The 18,705-nt window shown below is 42.7% G+C and overlaps 1 protein-coding gene across 1 annotated transcript; it reads left to right on the top strand.

Annotated features, from left to right (window-relative positions):
• Positions 1-4,515: 4,515 nt before the first annotated feature.
• Positions 4,516-18,602, top strand: LOC104546959 (cytochrome P450 4V2). The gene is made up of 11 exons (XM_010192486.1): positions 4,516-4,726; positions 7,695-7,807; positions 8,376-8,461; positions 10,224-10,414; positions 10,808-10,877; positions 12,101-12,227; positions 14,024-14,215; positions 15,381-15,483; positions 15,843-15,977; positions 16,149-16,328; positions 18,364-18,602. The coding sequence occupies exons 1-11, from the start codon at positions 4,516-4,518 to the stop codon at positions 18,537-18,539; spliced, it is 1,584 nt and encodes a 527-aa protein (XP_010190788.1). The 3' UTR covers positions 18,540-18,602.
• The last annotated feature ends 103 nt before the right edge of the window (positions 18,603-18,705 follow it).

Here is an 18,705-nt window from a genome sequence, read left to right as displayed (position 1 = left end):
CCCAGTTTAGGAAGAAACAGAAACCCTCTGCACTGAATGGGAGACTGAAGCACCAAATTTGCCAGCTAGTGTCTTGTGTAACCAAGAATATGTGCAGTATGATGGTTTCTGCTGAGCCTTGCAATCCTCAGGATGCCTGTGTTGCCTTCTTTAAACGTTGTCTGACCAGTGGTTAGATTAAAAATTAGAGCACAGTGAAATAAATGGCTGAGGTCCCGGAGTTTTGGGTGTCTGCTCTGTTTGCAGAGTCAAGATGCTGCTGCTGCTGTGCTTTTTTCTCAGGCATTCCTCCTTTTTCTGTCTTTACTCGGGGAATTGTTATTCTGCCTATAGAAGCTAATAAGTTATATTTATGCTGTGAAGACCTGTTCCCACTCTTTTGTGTTTCCTCAGTGTTAAAGGTGTTCTAGTCTATCCAAACATCAGTCATACATAAAATTTATACTTTTAGGCAGGAGTTTGTGGTGTCTTCTCTTTAACTCCTGTTTTAACATTTCTCAACTCCTGTTGTAATATTTCTCCCATTTTTCAATGTGTTTGCTTATTGCAAGTGCTCTCTTGCAATTATTGTCTGTCCCTACTTTTTCTTCCTTTAATTCTTTTGAGATGGAATTCATTCATTGCTGCCAGTTATTTTGTTCTTATTCTGGAGGATGCTAGGACAAACCTTGTATACAGGAAGCAGTGTTTTCCCTGTCAGGACAAACATGTTTGTAGATCCTGAGCAATTGAATCTGCATGCTGAGAAGTCAGTAAGACCATTCCCAGTTCTTGAGATTTTATAAAATATTGCCTGCTATTGTACAAATTAATTATTATATTTTTTAGTTTCCAAGCTTTTGAAGTTTTAATGTGCAAAATGTGTACTTAATTGATAAAAGCATTATTTCATACCTCTTTATGTAGACCCAGATGGGAAGGCCAAAGGGGATGGGGATTATGTTCTACTCGGAGATCACAGCGCTGATCAGGTCCATGGCTATTGGTACTGTGTGTGTATTTGCAGTCAGAGGTTCTGCCTGCCATGAGAGAGCCAGCAGTTCAAGTAGGTGTGGTTAAAGAGCTGTTGAAGGGGAAAACTTGAGGAGGAAAAAACTTAATTATTTGGGTGCAGTTAAGAGTAGAATCAGTTTCTTCTATTTGAGAACTAATACCAGTTCTCCTTGCTGCTTTTTGTGAGTGTTCAAAGATTGGTAATCCAAGGCAAAACATTTGTAACATATATTTTATATGTGTATATTTTATATGTGTACTGTTTATCAGATTTCTGGTTTGTGTAAATGGTCATCAAATGCTGCATTCTTTTAAGTAAATGAAAGCATTTTTAAATTACTTTCCTGACTTGGTATTTTTCTTCTTTGGCTACACTAAGTATATTCACTGGTGATATTACAGCATAGTATCTAAGAAAGCAAAATGCTTTTGCTTTGGAGTTGCAGGTTGATATTATACAGTTGCAGGTTGATATTATACAGTTGCAGGTTGATATTATACAGTTGCAGGTTGATATTATACAGTTGCGGGTGAATTTGATGCAGTTTCTTCAGAAATCTCAGGTCAAAGATGACATAATACTCAAAATGGAAATGTAAAGTGAGCTATCACCTGAAAAGGGGTGTGTGTATTCACCTGTCAAAGGGACGGTGTGATGGCAGAAGCTGGGAGCATTAGTAACTTACTGTGTACAGGTACTCTGTATTCCACTTGGCACTTGTTTCCTCCTTGTCTTAGAAGTGGGGATGGGCAAGAATGTGGGTGCTCAGGAGAATAAGGATTCTGAATACTTTAAAAGAACAGTAACAGAAGAATACCTGGGAGTGAGTCTTGAATACTACCTCAGATTTGAGGTACACTCAACCTCAAATGTAAGTCTACAACAAAATAAAAAATGGCAAAATGTCGCAGAATACTTTCAGCATCAGAACTTAACATTTCACATTTAGGTCTTCTTCAGAGGTGTGTCCAAAATGTAATTTTGATCTTGTGAGTACTCCCTACTCTAATACATAGACATCAACAAGAACACAGGGAAACAATGGCAAAAAATGCGTCCCTTAACATCTTGTGACACTTCATGGCAACCCAGATCCTATGTTGTGGACTAAATAAGAAGATGAATATGCACTGGTTTGGTTCTGTAATGGCAGAAGGGGGAACCACACAGTGAAGAGTGGTTTGTCATTGTTCTGTAGTTGACCATAATCCTGAAGACCAGAAGAAGGTTCAGAGAGAACTGGACGAGGTGTTTGGTATGTTTTCCATTTCTCCCTTGTCAAGATTGAAGAAGCGGAGGTAGGAACATGCCTTGTGGCCATACTGGAGCTTTAAATAGCTAGAGGTGATTGGGACAGGTGCTGGAAGGTGTGTAGGAGAGTGGTGAGAAGTTTCCCAAGGAAAGGAGAGGGGTTTTCTCTTTTTCACTTTGAAACCGTTTATAGAAAGTCACTTATTTGCTGTTGTTTTGACTCTTCTCCTCCCTTTCCCTTTTCTCCTCGGGGGAACACAGAGTGCCAAAAGGCACAAATAGTCTTACTGTAACTTATGCCCTGCACAGACACCCCTGAGATCTTCCCTGTCCTGGGGAAGCAAACGTTCGCTAACCAGCTGGGTGCCTGCTGAAACCCAACTCTGAGCAAGTAGCTCTCCTTGTGAAAAAGGAATGCTAATTGCAATCTGGTAGAAAACTCCTCTCCTGCAGAACATACTCCAAGGTTTGTAATGATTACAAGTCTTAGTTAGGCCTTAATTAGGCCTCAAAGATGCCTGTCCTCTCATTTCCTTTTTCTTGGATATATCTTTTACATCTCATTCCACTGTAGCTGTGACCTTTTGTTAGTAGTTGCATCACCATTGCCAACTGCTGGCAGGATTTTGCAATACTTATTTTGCTGTGTTCTCTGCTGCTTTCCCTGTGACTTTTCACTTTGTCCCTGCTGTTTCACTGTTTTTTCTCCTGGAGAAAATATTGCCAGCAGTCAGCAACACAGATTTTGACTCAGGATCACAATTTACCACTTCATCTAATTATCAACTCTGTGAAGGCAACAAACTGCAATGTTTTTTTAAAGGAAGTATAATTACCCAGCTCATCTCCATATTACAAAGACAGAAATTGAGCTTCTTAATCCTGCATGCTTGCTTCCTTCCTGGGGTGTCACCTGAGCAAAGGAGGGGACTGATGGCAATGTGGCTTACCTTGTGTTTACGAGACAGAGTATGTATCTACTACTTTCTGTCACAAATCATTACAAATAACAGCAAGAGTAGCAAAGTTCATTTCCAGCTGTTTACCATGCAGAAAGATGCATCAGTCAGCATTTATGATAAAATGTTTGCTGGGAGATTGCAGGACCAAAGTGCCAAAACTTAATCCCCTCTGCTGCCAAGGGTCTTCAGTCCTTCCTTAGCTTCTGATCGTCTGAGCTTTCTCTGTATTTCTTATCTTAGTTGCTTTGGTCATGGTGTTTGTTGGTTTGCTAAAAATGCCAGTGCTGTCAATTTTGGTACAAATCAGAGAAGAAAAACATGACCATGGCTATAAAAAGCTTTTGTGGTATATTCAGGCGGTGAAGTTTTGCAAATAGGGTGTGAGCCTGTGAGTTCTGTCTTTATACTGAACTTCTGTTGGACGGCAAGGTTTCTCAGCACTGGGGGCTTTGAGGAGCAGGTGCTTGGCAGCCCTGAAGCAGTGAGAAGAAACCCTGGCTGCTCCTGAGGCAGAAGGGACAGCAGGGTTTATGGTGGGCACAGCACCACTTCTACCCAAGCGCTTTGCAAGTAGTGACAGAGGTGCTGGTGCTGCCAGTCGTGTTACTGGTGCCCATTAGCCTGTGACTGAGCATTCAACAGTGAGGTCAACAACAAGTGTTTGAGCAGAGAAGCGTCGATGTGCTTTGCAGTGCTGCCCTTGATTGTGGGTCTGTATGGGCTTGTTTGGGGAACCCCTTTGAGCCATCAACCCAACTTAAGAAAGGTGCTCCCTATCTGAAGAACTTAAAACCCTTAATGCATCGTGTTGGAGAGCACTGGAGCAGTTCTGCATGGCAAAACAGTGTTCTATGAGCACCTGAAAACAGATGGAGAAAGACGGTGTGAAAATCTCTCCTCTCCAAATCAGTGAAAAGATGCTTTTTCTCTTGGCAGTGGTTTGTGTGTGTTCTTTCTGAGGTATTGCACAGGTCTGCAAAGAACTTGCTCCCTCTTCTCTTGAGTCAGAGGAGCCAAGTGAGGCAAGAAAATGGCACCATTCCCTGTGGCTGCTCTGCCTTCCTGAAGTGCTTGCAGGCAGCCTCTCGACATCTGGTTTGTTTTTTTTACAACTTTGTTTATTTTCCTGGCAGGAAGCTGTGCCCTGGGACATGTGACAGCTCCGCCTCCCGCTCTTGTGGGCTGGGTCCCGGCACACGCATCTCACTGCAGCACCACCGCAGCAGAGGGTACAGGCAGAGCCGGGTGCAGGCAGTGCTGTTTTCCCAGTACAGAGCAAGACTCGAACCAGGAGGCTGGGAGATAGTGATGGAGGTTGTGTGGGAAGCAGCAAGGGGACCCCAGCTGCTGCAGCTGGGGGCTGGGGTCGTCATTCTAATGTTGACAGTTGTGGCCATGAGTTTCCTGCCCTCCCTGGTGACTTATTGCAGGCAATGGAAGGTGATGAAGCCGATCCCAGGTGTCAGCCCCTGCTATCCTGTGCTGGGAAATGCTACAATCTTGGAGCGGACGGGAGAAGGTAAGGGCAGCTTGTGCCATAGCCCAGCCATGAGGTCCCCACGCCATGTGGGGCTTCGCTGGAGGAGCCAGCGCTGGTGAGGTGCTTGAGTGGTCGAGCTGTGGCTGTCTGGGGTGTTGTCAGATGTGCCTTCGCCTTTAGGTCTCACTGGGGCTGTGGGCAACCTGCAGAGGGGAACTGTGTGAGAAGTGAACAGTGGAGGGGAAAGGAGAGGAGCTACATAAATGTAGGGTTATCATCAGTCAAATTGGGTCAATTTCAGGATCACCTAGTCTAGGTGATCCTGCTCTAGCATGGAGATTGGACTAGATGATCTTTCAAGGTCTCTTTCAACTCCTGATATTCTGTGATTCTGTGATTTGGCAGTGGCTTCCAGATGCTGCTGCTCGATGTGGACCCATTTCCAGCTGTTGGTGAGGTGGATCATGAACGCTGTGGAATGTGTTTTTGTGACAGGGAGGCATGTTGAGTGCTGTTTCACAATGCAGAGCACTATGTCCCCATGAGTATTAGCTGCAGTGAAAACAACGCTCTTCGCTTGTGAAGGAAAAGTTCTTTAAATAATGATCTTCCCCTCAAGTGAGCATGTGGAAAGGACTTCAGCATGCTGAGCTGCTGGGTTGTTTTTGAAATTATCTGTGCCTCAGATTTATGCATGAGGTACTAAAGAACTCCCTGAATATTTGCAGTACATCCCTCAAAAGCAAAACTTTTTGTGCTCACATTGATCGATGGTACCTTCTTTTTGTCAGGTGCTTGTGAGAGCACAAATGTGCTATGTGTTCCTTTTTCATTAGGGACTCAGTTTTGCACAGGAGCACACTTCCTGAAGAGTCTGTGCTATGAAAGTGGCTCTGACTGTGCTGCCAGTGGACCAGCAGACCCCTCAGGAAGTGTTTGTGGTGCCTGTGTAGGCAGTCTGCTCTGTGCACGTGTTCTTGTCTGTGCTACCAGAAGAGAGAGCGACTGCATCATGGGAGTGTGGTGAAGTCAGGGATGGCTACAGGATGGGTACACATGGTGTCTGATTCTGACACATGCTAAGACGTGGTCCCTCTGTTCACAAGGGTACCTCACTCACATCTTACCTCTGGATCCAATCCCATATCTAAATACAGATATGAGAGATCTTTGGTGGAAGCGAAGGCAAACAACTTTCTCTGAAGTTGACTTTGGGGAAGCAGTAGCAGGATCATAGTCAGGATGTGTATATAAGCCTAACTGAGAGCCAAATCATTTTTTTTTTCTATTTCTTCTTTTTAAATCTTAATTAAAAAAAACACCCCAAAACAAACATTACTTTTCTCTCCAGAAAGCAATTTGATGGAGACTCTTATGTTCTATGGAGTCTCTAATCTCATTTATTAGCAGGAGTCACATAGCCTCCATGCTTTAGTTAAGTTTATGACCATCCATATTTGTTCTTGTTTATTTATGTAAAAATGAGTGAAGTTTGTTGTTTATAATTTTTTCATTAAATGTGACGATTTTAAAATAAGATAGTTTTTGTAAAAAAGAATAAGATTTTATAGCAGAAAGAAAAATCTCTTTTCATCTAATGGTGATTTTTCTTTTAATACATATTGGTAGAAAAAATGCTGGAAAATTGTGATATTTTAATCATGGTGATGTTAGGAAAAATATTTTTAAAATAGCAAAATAATTGGATACTCTTAAGCCTTTTGGATGAGGTGTCATTAGAACTTTGCCTAAGGCTGGGCAATGCTGTATTTGGTTATCTATTACAGAATTAGGGGACTTTTCCTTTCTTTTTTTCTTTGATTTGGGGGCCTTTGAGTTTTCAAATCTGCAGAGGCCTTGGAGGGAGTCATTTATTGTTTAATCTGGTTTCCAAAAGGACAAAGACTTGTTGAATCCTTGAACATCCTGGTAGTGGCCACCTCCTCTAGAACTGCGGAACAAACCTGATTGCTCTCTGTGATAACTGGATCTGTGAGCAAGGAATGGTGTTTAATTTGATTCGGCAAGGTCTTCTATACCATCTCCTGTGCTTTCTGTATAGCTAAACTGACAGAATGTGGACTGGATAAGTGGATAATAATGTGGGTGGAGAACTGGGTGGATTGCTGAGCTCATGGGTATGAAGTCCAACTGACAGCTGGACAATAGAGGTAACTCTCAGGTGATCCGTGGCGTAAATAATCCTATGAGTCTTTGTGCCCTTAGAGATGGGGGACATCTGAATTTCCAGAGCCACAGTGGGCCTGTAAGTGGTCACTTATCCTTCAGTAAGGTTTCAAAAGGACAACAGTAGGGTTTGACCATAGCTGTCAAAAGCCCCTGCTAGACTTACAGTCACTGATGGTTAAGGCTGTGAGAGAGTGAGAGGATTTAAGGATGTTAGAGTAAGAAGTGATTTGTTTGCAAACAGTAGCAAAGTGGGGGCTCCAAAGATTTTCTTCAGGAGTCCAGCTATCAGGAACTAGACATTTCGAGTGATACCAGTTCCTGTGCAGTGCTCTGCTATTACTGTGCACTACATCACATGTGTGTGCACCACAAACGTAGTACCTGTCAGCAAGGTCTCAGATGGGAAAAGGCTTGATGTGGTGCTTGAAAAGTAAAAAAGCATCTTGATACAGCATTTGGCTAGTATCAGATAAGCCAAAATGTAAGCATAGCCTTGATAAAGTTTGATTTGGCTCTAATTGTTACAAAGAGCATTGCAATACAGAAGGCCTGTGCTGCAGTGCTTTGAGATTGCTTAAATCAAACTCTCTTATCTACAGCTAGGAAGAGTTTCTCTAGAATAGAGTGCCTTCGAGAGTGTAGCCATAAAGAAATGCTCCTGCAGCTAATAGGTAGGTGCAAAATATGCTGCTTGGTCATAGTAGCAAGATAAAACTACAATAAAAACATAATTACAGGGCATATGGTGAAAAACAGTTCATTACAGAAGTCTTTCTTACTTTTTAAAACAAATTCTAATCTGTTTTTTTCATTCCAGCTTTTTTTAAACAACTACAAACTTACGTTGAACAGTACAAGAGTACTCCATTTTTCAAAATTTGGATAGGACCTTTGCCTGTCCTGATTTTCTATCACCCTGACAGCGTGGAGGTGAGTGTGCTCATCTTTTGTCTATTGTTTCATCATGCAAAGGCAGTGTCCAACCTGTTAGTTTCTATTCTCTTAATGTAATTTTTCAAAAAGGTTCTTGGACTGATTTTCCTTGAGATTGAGATTGTCCTCTGAGCCAGTGCAAAAGAAAGGCTGAAAGCAGAAGAATATAAAAAGCCTAGTCTTGGAAAAAAATACATAGTGAAGATGGCCAGGAAATAAAAGCAGTGACTCAGTTTGTTTTATTTAAAGAAGCATCTCCTTTGTTTTCATGGAAAGCTTCTGCTCCCAAGGTTAGAATGGACAAGCAGATAGCAAGGAAGATGGGACTACTGGAATAGGGGCAGGACATTCATTGTTTCTCAGGATTGAAATATTTACTTAAACACTTGAGGGTGTGAACTCAGTGTTCCCCCTGTGTACCAGCTTGTGCTGAAATATTGTGTGTTTTACTGAATTTCAAGGCATTTTTTGTGGAGGAGCTGAGGTTGTGTGAAGTCATCTCAGCTGAAGAAATCTCTCCTTCTGACAAGTGATGTTTTTTCCTCTCTTTTCATTTTTCTGACAGGTTATTCTGAGCAGTTCAAAACACATAGAAAAATCATTCCTATACACATTCCTGCACCCATGGCTGGGCACTGGACTTCTGACGAGGTATAGTAAAATACAGGTGCATTGCTGACTTTCTGAGATTTGCAGGGTATATGGCAGGAAGAAGACTTGGTGACAGAAATGCTGTGTGTATCTCTGGACAGAGATGTAGATGATAGCTGTAGAAGTCTTACTATGTGTGATGATCTTGGTTGCTCTTTAGCAGCTAATGTCTGATAAAAATCTTTTAGCATTATCTGTATCTTGGCGAATTTGGCCATTGTTACTCTTTTATCTGGAGGCTTGAAATTAATGTGAGTTTTGAGAAGTTGCATCCTATGGCAGGCGTTGACATTTAGTCTGCAATCCAGTCTACATGCTGAATGTTTTGAATGTTGTGATGTGTGTCGAGTGGCTGGGCTGTGGCAGAACTGTGACTGTGTGCATTGCTTATTTTGGTTGGTGATGCTGCAAAACCAGTAGGATGGGCCTGAGGTTGGTGATGCTTTGGAGTAGAATGGGAGAGTATCTGCACCCCATCCTTCATGTCCCTTATGAAGTGGAGGCTCATAATAGGTGAGCCTGGATAAGGGCGCAAGTCAGGAGTGGAAAGAGGGAGGAGCAGTGATGCAAGGGTTTGGTGTCCTCCGGTCTTGGGAGGGTCAAGAAAGGTTTGATCTAGAAGATGTAGATATTCAAGTCCGAGTAAGGCGAGTGTAGAGTGGCTCAGGTGCCTTTGTGCCTTTTCTGTTTTAGTGTGAGAAGGCCAAAGTCCCTCTGTTAGCAGTGGAGCTTTGCTGACTGTTTGGAACCCTCAGAGGTGACCTCCCTGTGCTTCGTGATAGGACCATGGTGTTGTAAAAGCCAGCTGTGATCACGTGGTATGAGAGGTGCAAATTTATGTAAGGACGAGGAATGCCTTTTATCCTAAGTTTCATTCATGGCCCTTAAGAAGGCAGTAAACAGTAGCAAAGTGCAGAGTTGAGGTCCATGGGCGTCAGGGCGTCCTCACTGTTAGTCTTCCTCCTTACTGATTATTTTGTCTCCAGTAGACTTTGAGGTGTTTTGACTTCCTTGTGCTTGCAAAAACATGATGGAGGAGAACATTCCAGCCTCTGCTGTTTAAAGGCAGTAGTGGTAGACAGCACGCAGATAAGCTGGCCTGAGGAATGCCCAAATAGCAGGTTAACAGGAGAAGTGGTGTGATGGTTTACCCTGTAAGCAGAGCTGCCAGTTGTCTCTGTGGGGCATAGGATTCAGGAAAAGCGAACAAGAACCCCCAGGAAGCTGATGTCACCCACTGCGGCGCTGTGCTCTTTCACTGGCATGTGGGACGTGGTTGCCTGTCTCCAAGAAAGTACTTTGTAGCCAGACCTTGGGGCAGTTATTTGCTCAATGTCTGTGGACCCTATGTCTCTGCAATCTTTATTTCCTAGTCAACAGATGAAGGTAGCTCAGGTGATGATTCACAGAGGCTATGCGATGAGTTGAGACCTTGATGCTGAACAGCTGTTTTTTCCTATCAGTGGCTTCTGCTTGATCCCTCTGAGCCTATGCACTGAGCAACTATGAGGCTGTATTGCCTGAAAGCTTGTGCTGAAAACAGCTACAGAAGTTGTGGCTTGTGCATTAGTGAGAGCTGGAGCAAGAAATATTTCCATTTTGCTCCTTCTGGGGAGTGCTATGGACAGCCTGTAGAGTCATCTACAGTGTGTCATTCTGTGAAGGTGTTCCAGGCTGCAGTTTTTACTATTTCCTGTGATGGTAAGGGGTTTATTTTCGACTTGTAGTTTTTAACCCTTCCTTTTCCCTGTTAATTTTGCAGCACCGGAGACAAGTGGCGGTTGCGAAGGAAGATGATAACTCCCACCTTCCACTTTGCAATCTTAACTGACTTTCTAGAGATTATGAATGAACAGGGAGGTATTTTGTTGGAGAAACTTGAGAAGCATGTTGACAAGGAACCATTTGACATCTTTCTGGACGTCACTCTGTGTGCCCTTGATATCATATGTGGTACGTTATTGTGGTGGGGCTGTGAATGATGCAGAGGATCTTGAGTACAGCTGTGCTGAGGAGACAGTTGAAGAGGAATGTCCCTGCAAATTGAATGAATGCATTTCCATCCTCCCAGGGGCATCCTTTCTCCTAGGGTATCTTGTGTGCATCTGAGTTCGTGGGATGGGCAGGTCAGAGGTAGCAATCTGTAGTGAGGTTGTGTTGAGGAGCAGAGCTCCTGAGTGTGGAAATGTAAAGCAAGCAGATCTCCTAGAAAGCTATGTGTGTATTCACCTATTGAAGGGATGGTGTGGTGACAGTCAGAAGCTGGGAGCCATAGTAACTTATTGTCTACAAGAACTCTGTATTTAATTTTGCACTCAAGAACCATTGATTATTTCATTCTCATAGAAACGGCGATGGGCAGGAATGTGGGTGCTCAGGAGAATAAGGATTCTGACTATGTTCGTGCTATCTACAGGTAAATGAACATTTTCCTTGGCTGTTTTGTAGTTGGGCTGGAGTTAATGCTGCTAATGTCAGGAGTTCATCTGCTGTGAGCCAGGAGAGGGACCGGGGGGATCACAGATGGAGGTAGAAAGCCAAGAAGGCAGGAAAAACTCCTGCAGATTTTGATGCATTTTCTGGTATGAGTATATGCAACAGGAGACTGAGGCTTTGAAGAGGTGTCAGCTGCCATTCAGTTAATCCATTGGTCCAGGAGGTTAAAAAAATGGAGCTGCAACATTTCACATCAGCATGACTGGCATATGGGAGGGTGCTGATTTAAACAGCATATTAAAGCTGAGACACTGCTGCTCTGCAGTTCACAGCGGTATTTACACCATTCACATTGTATGTGACTATCCAGTGGAATAGGAAAAGCATGGTTTCTATTCCTACAACACTGGTGTTTCAGCCTAGATGAGATGTAGCTGCTTGTAGCATCTCATCCTTAGCCTTTGATGGGACCTGTTGAAACAGGTGTGTTACAAGTACGAGGTGGAATTGGAGGGTTTGATTGTCATTAGTTTCTTGGTCTTTCCCAAATTGTACTGCAAGTGAGCTTGAAGTTGGCCTAAATGTAGTAATTACTCCTCAAAGTCTGTCTCTGCAGCCAAAAGCATGTGCAAGAGCTGAATAGCAATGACAGTCAGCCCTTTCAAGTGTACTCCAGTTGTGTTTGAGCATACTTGAAGTCTCATATTCTTTATTTTAAATACTCTGTATACTGCCTGGTATATATGGTATCTGTACAGTCAAGTAGGAATGTAATGCTTTCGGATGGCTGTTTGAGGTCATGGGGCAGATACTTTGGAACCCTGGCATGAGTAGTCTTTCCAGATTGTACATGTCTTTTCAGCATGGTCAGTGCTTTACTGAAGTGGAGTGAGAGTGGACTGGATGACTTAATATGTCTGTTTCAAGAGTATTTCCATTAAATGAAAATATGCATTACTTCTCAGAGATCAATGCTTATAGAAATCGTGGTGATGCTAGGACAGGTGACAGAAATTTTGAGGTAGTTTAAAATCAGGAAGCAAATAAGAACAGCTGTCCCTGCAGATGAATGGGTTTAAAACCACACAATATGTTAAGTTCTGTTTCACTGGAGGAGGTTGAATTTTTTGGGGGTTCTTGAAAGTGTGCTGTAGGGTTTTTTTTGTCAATAAATGTTACATGATGTAATTGTTGTGCCCCTAGGATGAGTGATCTAATCCAGCAGCGACAGAAGAGCCCTTGGTTTTGGCCTGATCTTTTATATAGTCTGTTCAAGGAAGGAAGAGAGCATGACAGGAACCTCAAGATCCTTCACAATTTTACAGATACAGTATAGATTCTTTTAAATTTTTTTTATAATGGTACATTTTAGTTGTTGGGGTAAAGTCTTGCACTCAGTAGAGGGCTTCCAAATGGGTGTGAGGTTTGACCCCCTTGATATGCATCTGTTAAAAGGAGAATTATCACTCTGTTGGGATGCAAAGGAATTCATTGAAAAGAAGACAGCTGGCTTCCTTGTCACGAGCTCTGTCATATTGAAGCAAGGTAGTATGTTACTGCAAGGGAATAACAGGATTTACAGGTCCTTGACAACTGGAACAGGAATTAATTGAACTCTTGTTCTGCCCTGGATGCTCCATGTCTGAATCACCTGCAACAGCTCACTGGCAAGTTCATAGCAGTAAGCCTAGGGCTCCGCTTGGTGATGCCACTAGGTCGAGCCCTTGGAGACGGAAGCCTGTATTCATTTTCCCCTATTAGGAGTAGAACTGCTGAGATGAACAAACACATACAGGTCTCCATATCAGCAGTAAGGCACTTCAACACAGAAACAATTAAGCATGCACCAGTGACTTGGCATAAAATGCGGTGTTCTCTCACCATGTTACACTGTGCAAGGAGTACCCCTTTCTCTCACCAAATAGTTCCTGTACTATTCTTGCCAATCGTTGCCCTCCCAAATCTACTCTTAGAATGTTACAAGAGAGGCTGCTTTCCTTGAAATAGATGTATTTACCCCACAGTGTCATTGTATCAATGCCCATGAAAATGGAAATAATCCCTGAACTTTCACAACATATAATGAGCCGCACTGACTCTATCTTGGTTTTAAGTAGCTCATATTTTGCTTCCTTTTATTGGGAATTGCAGCACTGAGGCAATATATAAAAGGCCTAACGTCTTTCCCTGCTGGGCTGGTGCTCTGAATATAAGAAGCCAAATCTTAGAAGATGACAAAGGAGCAGTAAATAATAATATCAGCTAGTGTAGGTGCTGACAGAAAGCACTGAGACAAAAGGTAGTTCAATATATGTCTTTATATGTGTATGTTCAGTGAGGGAAACAATATGTGTATATATAGCTGTATTTTTTCCACATTCAGTGCTTTCTCTGAACAGAATTGCATATTCTACAGCCTGTATTTTTAATTGTTTTGTTGTTGTTGAGAGCAGTACTGGTTTATTGAAGGGTTCTGTTTTGCTGTTACGACAGTGGTGATGACAGCAAGAAATTGCTGTCTGTCACTGGGGCTGTGCTTTGACCTAAAAAAGGGAAGTTCAACTATTGCTCTCATACTGAAGATAATTTGGAAAGCTTTAGTGAAGTGGTTCTGGCCATGCTATGTGTAGTCCTGATACAGGGTTTTGGGGTGCCCTGACTTCTCTTCAGTCTCTTGGATTCCCCAGAGATTGGAGATGTGGTCATTTCCTTAGTTATTAGAGTAGATAATATCTTCTTGGTGATCAGTCTTCAAATTGTGGTGATTTCTTTTATTTGCTGTAACTATTGCTGGCATTCACGAATGGCTTGTTCCAGATATTCTGGGTGTATTTACACTTCTTGATGATCAGCAATTTGTTTGCATAGTTTGGCTATTTATTTTCTTGATGGTGCAAAGCCTACACAAGGTTCATTCTATTGCTAGGGACGAGGTGTCGGTCGTATTTCGCCTGCTAACACAAAAAGTTAAAGTTCATGAGCTAATGCTGACAGCTATGCTGACTAGCTCATGTAGACTGCTACAGGTAGATGCTATTGTTTTAATAAATTGGGACAAACCTGTGTGATGTAAGCTGTGCACATATGCTGCATGCATCTTATCTAATGTAATGTTCCTCATCTCAGGTCATTGCAGAAAAAGCTGCAGAACTTGAAAAGACAAAGCAAACGAAACATGATACTGATGGCAACTGTAAAGAAAGGGGCTCCCAAAAGAGAAAAGCTTTCCTGGACATGCTGCTGAGTGCAAGAGATGATGAAGGGAACAAATTGAGCTACAGGGACATTCGTGAGGAAGTGGATACTTTCATGTTTGAGGTATCCAAGGAACTTGTTAGGTTTTTGTTTTGTTTTGGGTTTGTTCTTTTCTTTTTTCCAGAACCTGAGATTCACTATTTGCAGGTAGTGGCTCTTCTGTTTCTTAGTTCAGGAGATTGCTTTTAGCATAAAGTTATTTTAGCCCTGGAAGCCTAAGAGAAAATCTCTGTAGGATAGAAAATAGTGAAGGATAGAAACAGATTTGACCCAAAACTGTGTGCCCTGGCAAAACGTTCAGCAATATACATGTGGTAGGCCCTGCCTATTTGAGCTGGCTCTACTCATGAAAGCAGGCAAGTAGTAAGACCTTAACAGCTGATGTGAGCCATGGGCTCTCAGCTCCTGTTACAAACATCATTCATGCTAAAGAGAGTTCTAAGTAGCTTCAGGGGTTTTTTTTGCCTTGCATTTTGTCAATTCTCAGAAGAGCTTAATTCAGAGTCATAATATTGCTTTTGTAACCTAGAGAAGCTCTCTTCCTATCTTACCATTCCTGTACTACTCCATAGCTGGATTTTGAAGAGATGCAGCTTCCTGAACTTCATAACAAGTATGCCGTTTTTTGTCCTTTGTTAGACAACTTTTTTCTTTTATGTTTCCCTCTTTTTTTCTTTTTCTTTTTAAATATATCCCCTTTACTTTGTTTCCTTTCCAAGTTTTTATGCAGTGCTGAGAATTGTAGTAACTGATCCCCTTCTCATAGGAAACTAAGAAGTATTCCCTCCTATGACCACTGTACTGTGTCTCATATCTCACTTTTTGGGATAGTTTTGTAAAGGTTACAGATCGTGTACAAGATATTGTATCTCTCCTGGGGTAGTCATTGTGTTGATGACTGGACAGTAACCGAAAAGATGACTATACCTCTGTTTCGTTGTGTAGATACTGATAGCTCATGCAGCTTCCAGGAGGCAGAGGAGAGGGATGTTTGCTTGGGTTGTTTCAGCACTTTCCCTTTCTGGTCAGTTCTTAGGCACCTCACAGAATCATGGATCATGATAATGTGTGTGTTGAATAGAGTTCTTCACTCTTGATTTTTGTGTTTTCTCATGCTCGTGGGACTGATAAGTTTCACTTTCCATACTGCCTGCACATCCAAGTATTTACGAAGCCTACTTGTGCACAAAAATAGTGTTAAAGTGTCTTTGTAAATCTGGACCTCTAGGGCCATGATACAACAGCAGCTGCTATGAACTGGGTCCTGTACTTACTTGGCCGTAATCCTGAAGCCCAGAAGAAGGTTCACAAAGAACTGGATGAGGTGTTCGGTACGTTTCCATTCCCTCCTTCATTGAGGTTGTGGTGGTGATTGCATTTGTGATATGCAATGGATGTGGTACATTATTAGCCTAGATGTAGAAGGGGAGGTAGGAACATACCTTGTAGCCATACTGGAACTTTAAATAGCTATAGGTGACTGGGACAAGTGTTGTAAGGTGTGTAGGAGAGTACAGTCAACCTTACGTCTTTGGAGCAAGGCATGCATGTTCAATGTATGGGTAGCACCTTCTCCTAAGTGGTTTTGATGCTTGTTGAGAGCTCCTGGAGGGAGCTGGGATTAAACAAATCAGTTTAACCAGAAATGGCAATTTTGGTTTTGCTCATCCCACTATTTCTTTTTAATCAGGCAACACTGAACGTCCTGTTACAACGGATGATTTGAAGCAGCTTCGATATCTTGAGTGTGTTGTAAAAGAATCCCTTCGGCTCTTCCCTTCAGTTCCGCTGTTTGCACGTACCTTGAGAGAGGATTGCTGTATTAGTAAGTACTGTCCTGCATTTGCGACTTCCTATCCTGTTAGCACCTCCTCAGTGGAGGCGTTTCCCAAGTAAAAGGCAGTGTTGTTTTAATTTTTACTGTACTGTTGTGTACAGAAAGTCACTTATTTGCTGTTGCATTGACCCTTCTTCTCTCTTTTGCTTTTCTCTTTAGATGGATATCAGATACCAAAAGGTGCAAATATTCTTGTCATAACTTATGCCCTGCATAGAGACCCTGAGATCTTCCCTGACCCGGAAGAGTTCAGGCCTGAGCGATTCTTCCCAGAAAATTGTAAAGGAAGGCACCCGTATGCTTATGTGCCCTTCTCAGCTGGTCCCAGGAACTGCATTGGTAGGTAACTAAAGAGGAAGCCCTTGTAAAGTGGCAGTGCTGATTTTGGCTTGGTAACTGTGGTAGCAGCAAGTGTATCAGAAATGTAAGTCTTGAAGTGCCTGCTGGTAGTGTCCTGTCCTCCCCTCCCCACCCCCAAATTCTGGGCGCTGTCTCCTCTGCAAGCCTGGTGTTTGAGCTGCCACAGTTTGTTTTTTCCCAAGGGTTTCCTTTTTCTCTAGGGGCCAATGTCATGCTGTTGTTTCCTTTTCAGTGCCTGTGCAGCCTGGCAGCAGGTTAACGGGCTTGTGTGCTGGGACAGGATTGCATCCAAGTTTCTAATCCTTAGTGCTGGCAAGACAGAGTGAGAGAAGGCAAATGTCCTTCACTTGTTTTGCTCTGGAAACATCTCGTCTGTCTATCTCATGATCTCACTTGGGTGTCCCAGATGTGCAGTCTGATGTATTCTTTCCATCTTTCTGACACCGTTGTTTCTCTGGAGTTCTCACTGTCATAGAATCATAGAATGGTTTGTGTTGGAAGGGACCTTTAAAGATCATCTAGTCCAACCCCGCTGCAATAAGCAGGGACGTTGTTACTAGATCAGGTTGCCCAGAGACCCAGCATGTGATCCCAGAATGTGTTAGCTTTCCAGGTGCTACTGAGACAAGTGGCATTTATCTGTGCTTAAAGTAGAGGCGTTGTTGTTGATATTGTGGAACACATGAAAGCCCATGCCCTGCATGATCTGAAGTGCAGATGGGGAACATTCAGCAATTGTACCATTTACAAGAACTGGAAATAAAACTTCTGGGTTTTCAGTTTTACTTGTTTACTGTTGGAGTGGTGGTTTTTTGTTGGTTTGTTTTTAACTTGTCTGATTGGAATAGGTGCCCTTCCCATAAGAACAGCGGGCTAAGTCTTCCCACGTTCCACAAAGCAATCTAACTTAACATTACATGTCTAGCAAGTTCCTGAGTGTACAGGAACATGTGCAGGAGAGGTGATTCATTAATATAGTTGCAGAAATATATCACAGTGTACATGTGTACAGACATCCACCTGTGCATATTGTACAGAGAGGAGCACTAAAAAAAGCACAAAAAAAACCACCCGAGTGCTGGGTTTTGTGTCCTGTTCCCATTTCCAGTTTAGTTTGAGTGAACTGCCTGGATTGTGATACTTGGTTTGGTTTCCCTCATATTTCTCTGTTCTCCCTTTTCCTCCTCCACCTTCTCTGAAATGTAAGTTGAACTTTGCTCTGCGCTACCAAATCATCAGTGTGTGTGACGCTTAGTGTTAATTGAAGGGAAGTCTATCTGTTGTTCTGTTGCAGGTATGTCTCCTTTACTTGTCTCTGCATATATGTTACAGTCGGATTTCTCTGTTCTCACAGTTCCCATGCTGCACCTTCACCTGCTGTGATCACAGCAGCACGTGGGCTGCAGCCATTGCTCATTCCTGTGGCACATTTTCCTCCTGGCATGTCTGCACAGGCGGCATTGCAGTGTGCACTTTTCTTTAAAAGGGTGTGACGCTAATAGTTTACATCTAATGGCAGTATTCCTCTTTTGTCATCAGCTGCAAAAGCGAGCAGTCCCTCTTGCATCTTGCCCCTGCTGCCGTGTCTGCCATTAGCATGGGAGAAACAAGGCAGCACCCACAAGATCCCAGGGTAGTTGGGAGGACATGGAACATCCGTTCCCCCTACCAAGTCCATCCAAGGGACATGACAAGGCTGTATTTTGTATTAGGTCCATATAAAGTGTTGACTCTTTGCTGTTTGAGTTCTGCGTACTATGGGAAGGAGGATGTGCTATGAATTGTCTGAGGAAGGCCAGAGCTGTCATGCAGACAAAAGTGCCAGTTTCAGTAGTATGCATATGACTTAAATTTTGGCCTAAAGCCAGTTCTGTTCTCAAGGCAGGTGTTCGATTCTTTGCTCCCTGTGTTCCTAGGGGTATTGCTGTGAGCATGCAATTGCAGCAACTGTGGATGCAACCTGACAATAACTTCATTTTTTCTTTTTTATTTTTTGCTGCCCTGTAACTTATAGGTCAGCGCTTTGCACAAATGGAGGAGAAAACTCTTCTAGCCCTTATCCTGCGGCGCTTTTGGGTGGACTCATGTCAGAAGCCAGAAGAGCTTGGTTTAACTGGAGAACTGATTCTTCGTCCAAATAATGGCATCTGGATTAAGCTGAAGAGGAGGCCAAATGCTGGATCAGAATGAAAGGAAATTCATTTCCCGTAACATCCAAGCTATTTAGACTGAGATGTGTTTTTAAATCAGATGTTTTGATGGCAGTTCAGTAATTTGTTGAAACTAAATTTCTTACTGGTTCTTTCATTAAAGATGTTTTAATAGCCCTAAATTGCTCTACTTTTCTAGTACATGT

The sequence above is a fragment of the Mesitornis unicolor genome, unplaced genomic scaffold, assembly GCF_000695765.1.
Source record: "Mesitornis unicolor isolate BGI_N332 unplaced genomic scaffold, ASM69576v1 scaffold25369, whole genome shotgun sequence".
Lineage (NCBI taxonomy): Eukaryota > Metazoa > Chordata > Aves > Mesitornithiformes > Mesitornithidae > Mesitornis > Mesitornis unicolor.
Note: the sequence above shows the minus strand (reverse complement) of the source record. Positions and strands in the feature narration are given on the sequence as shown.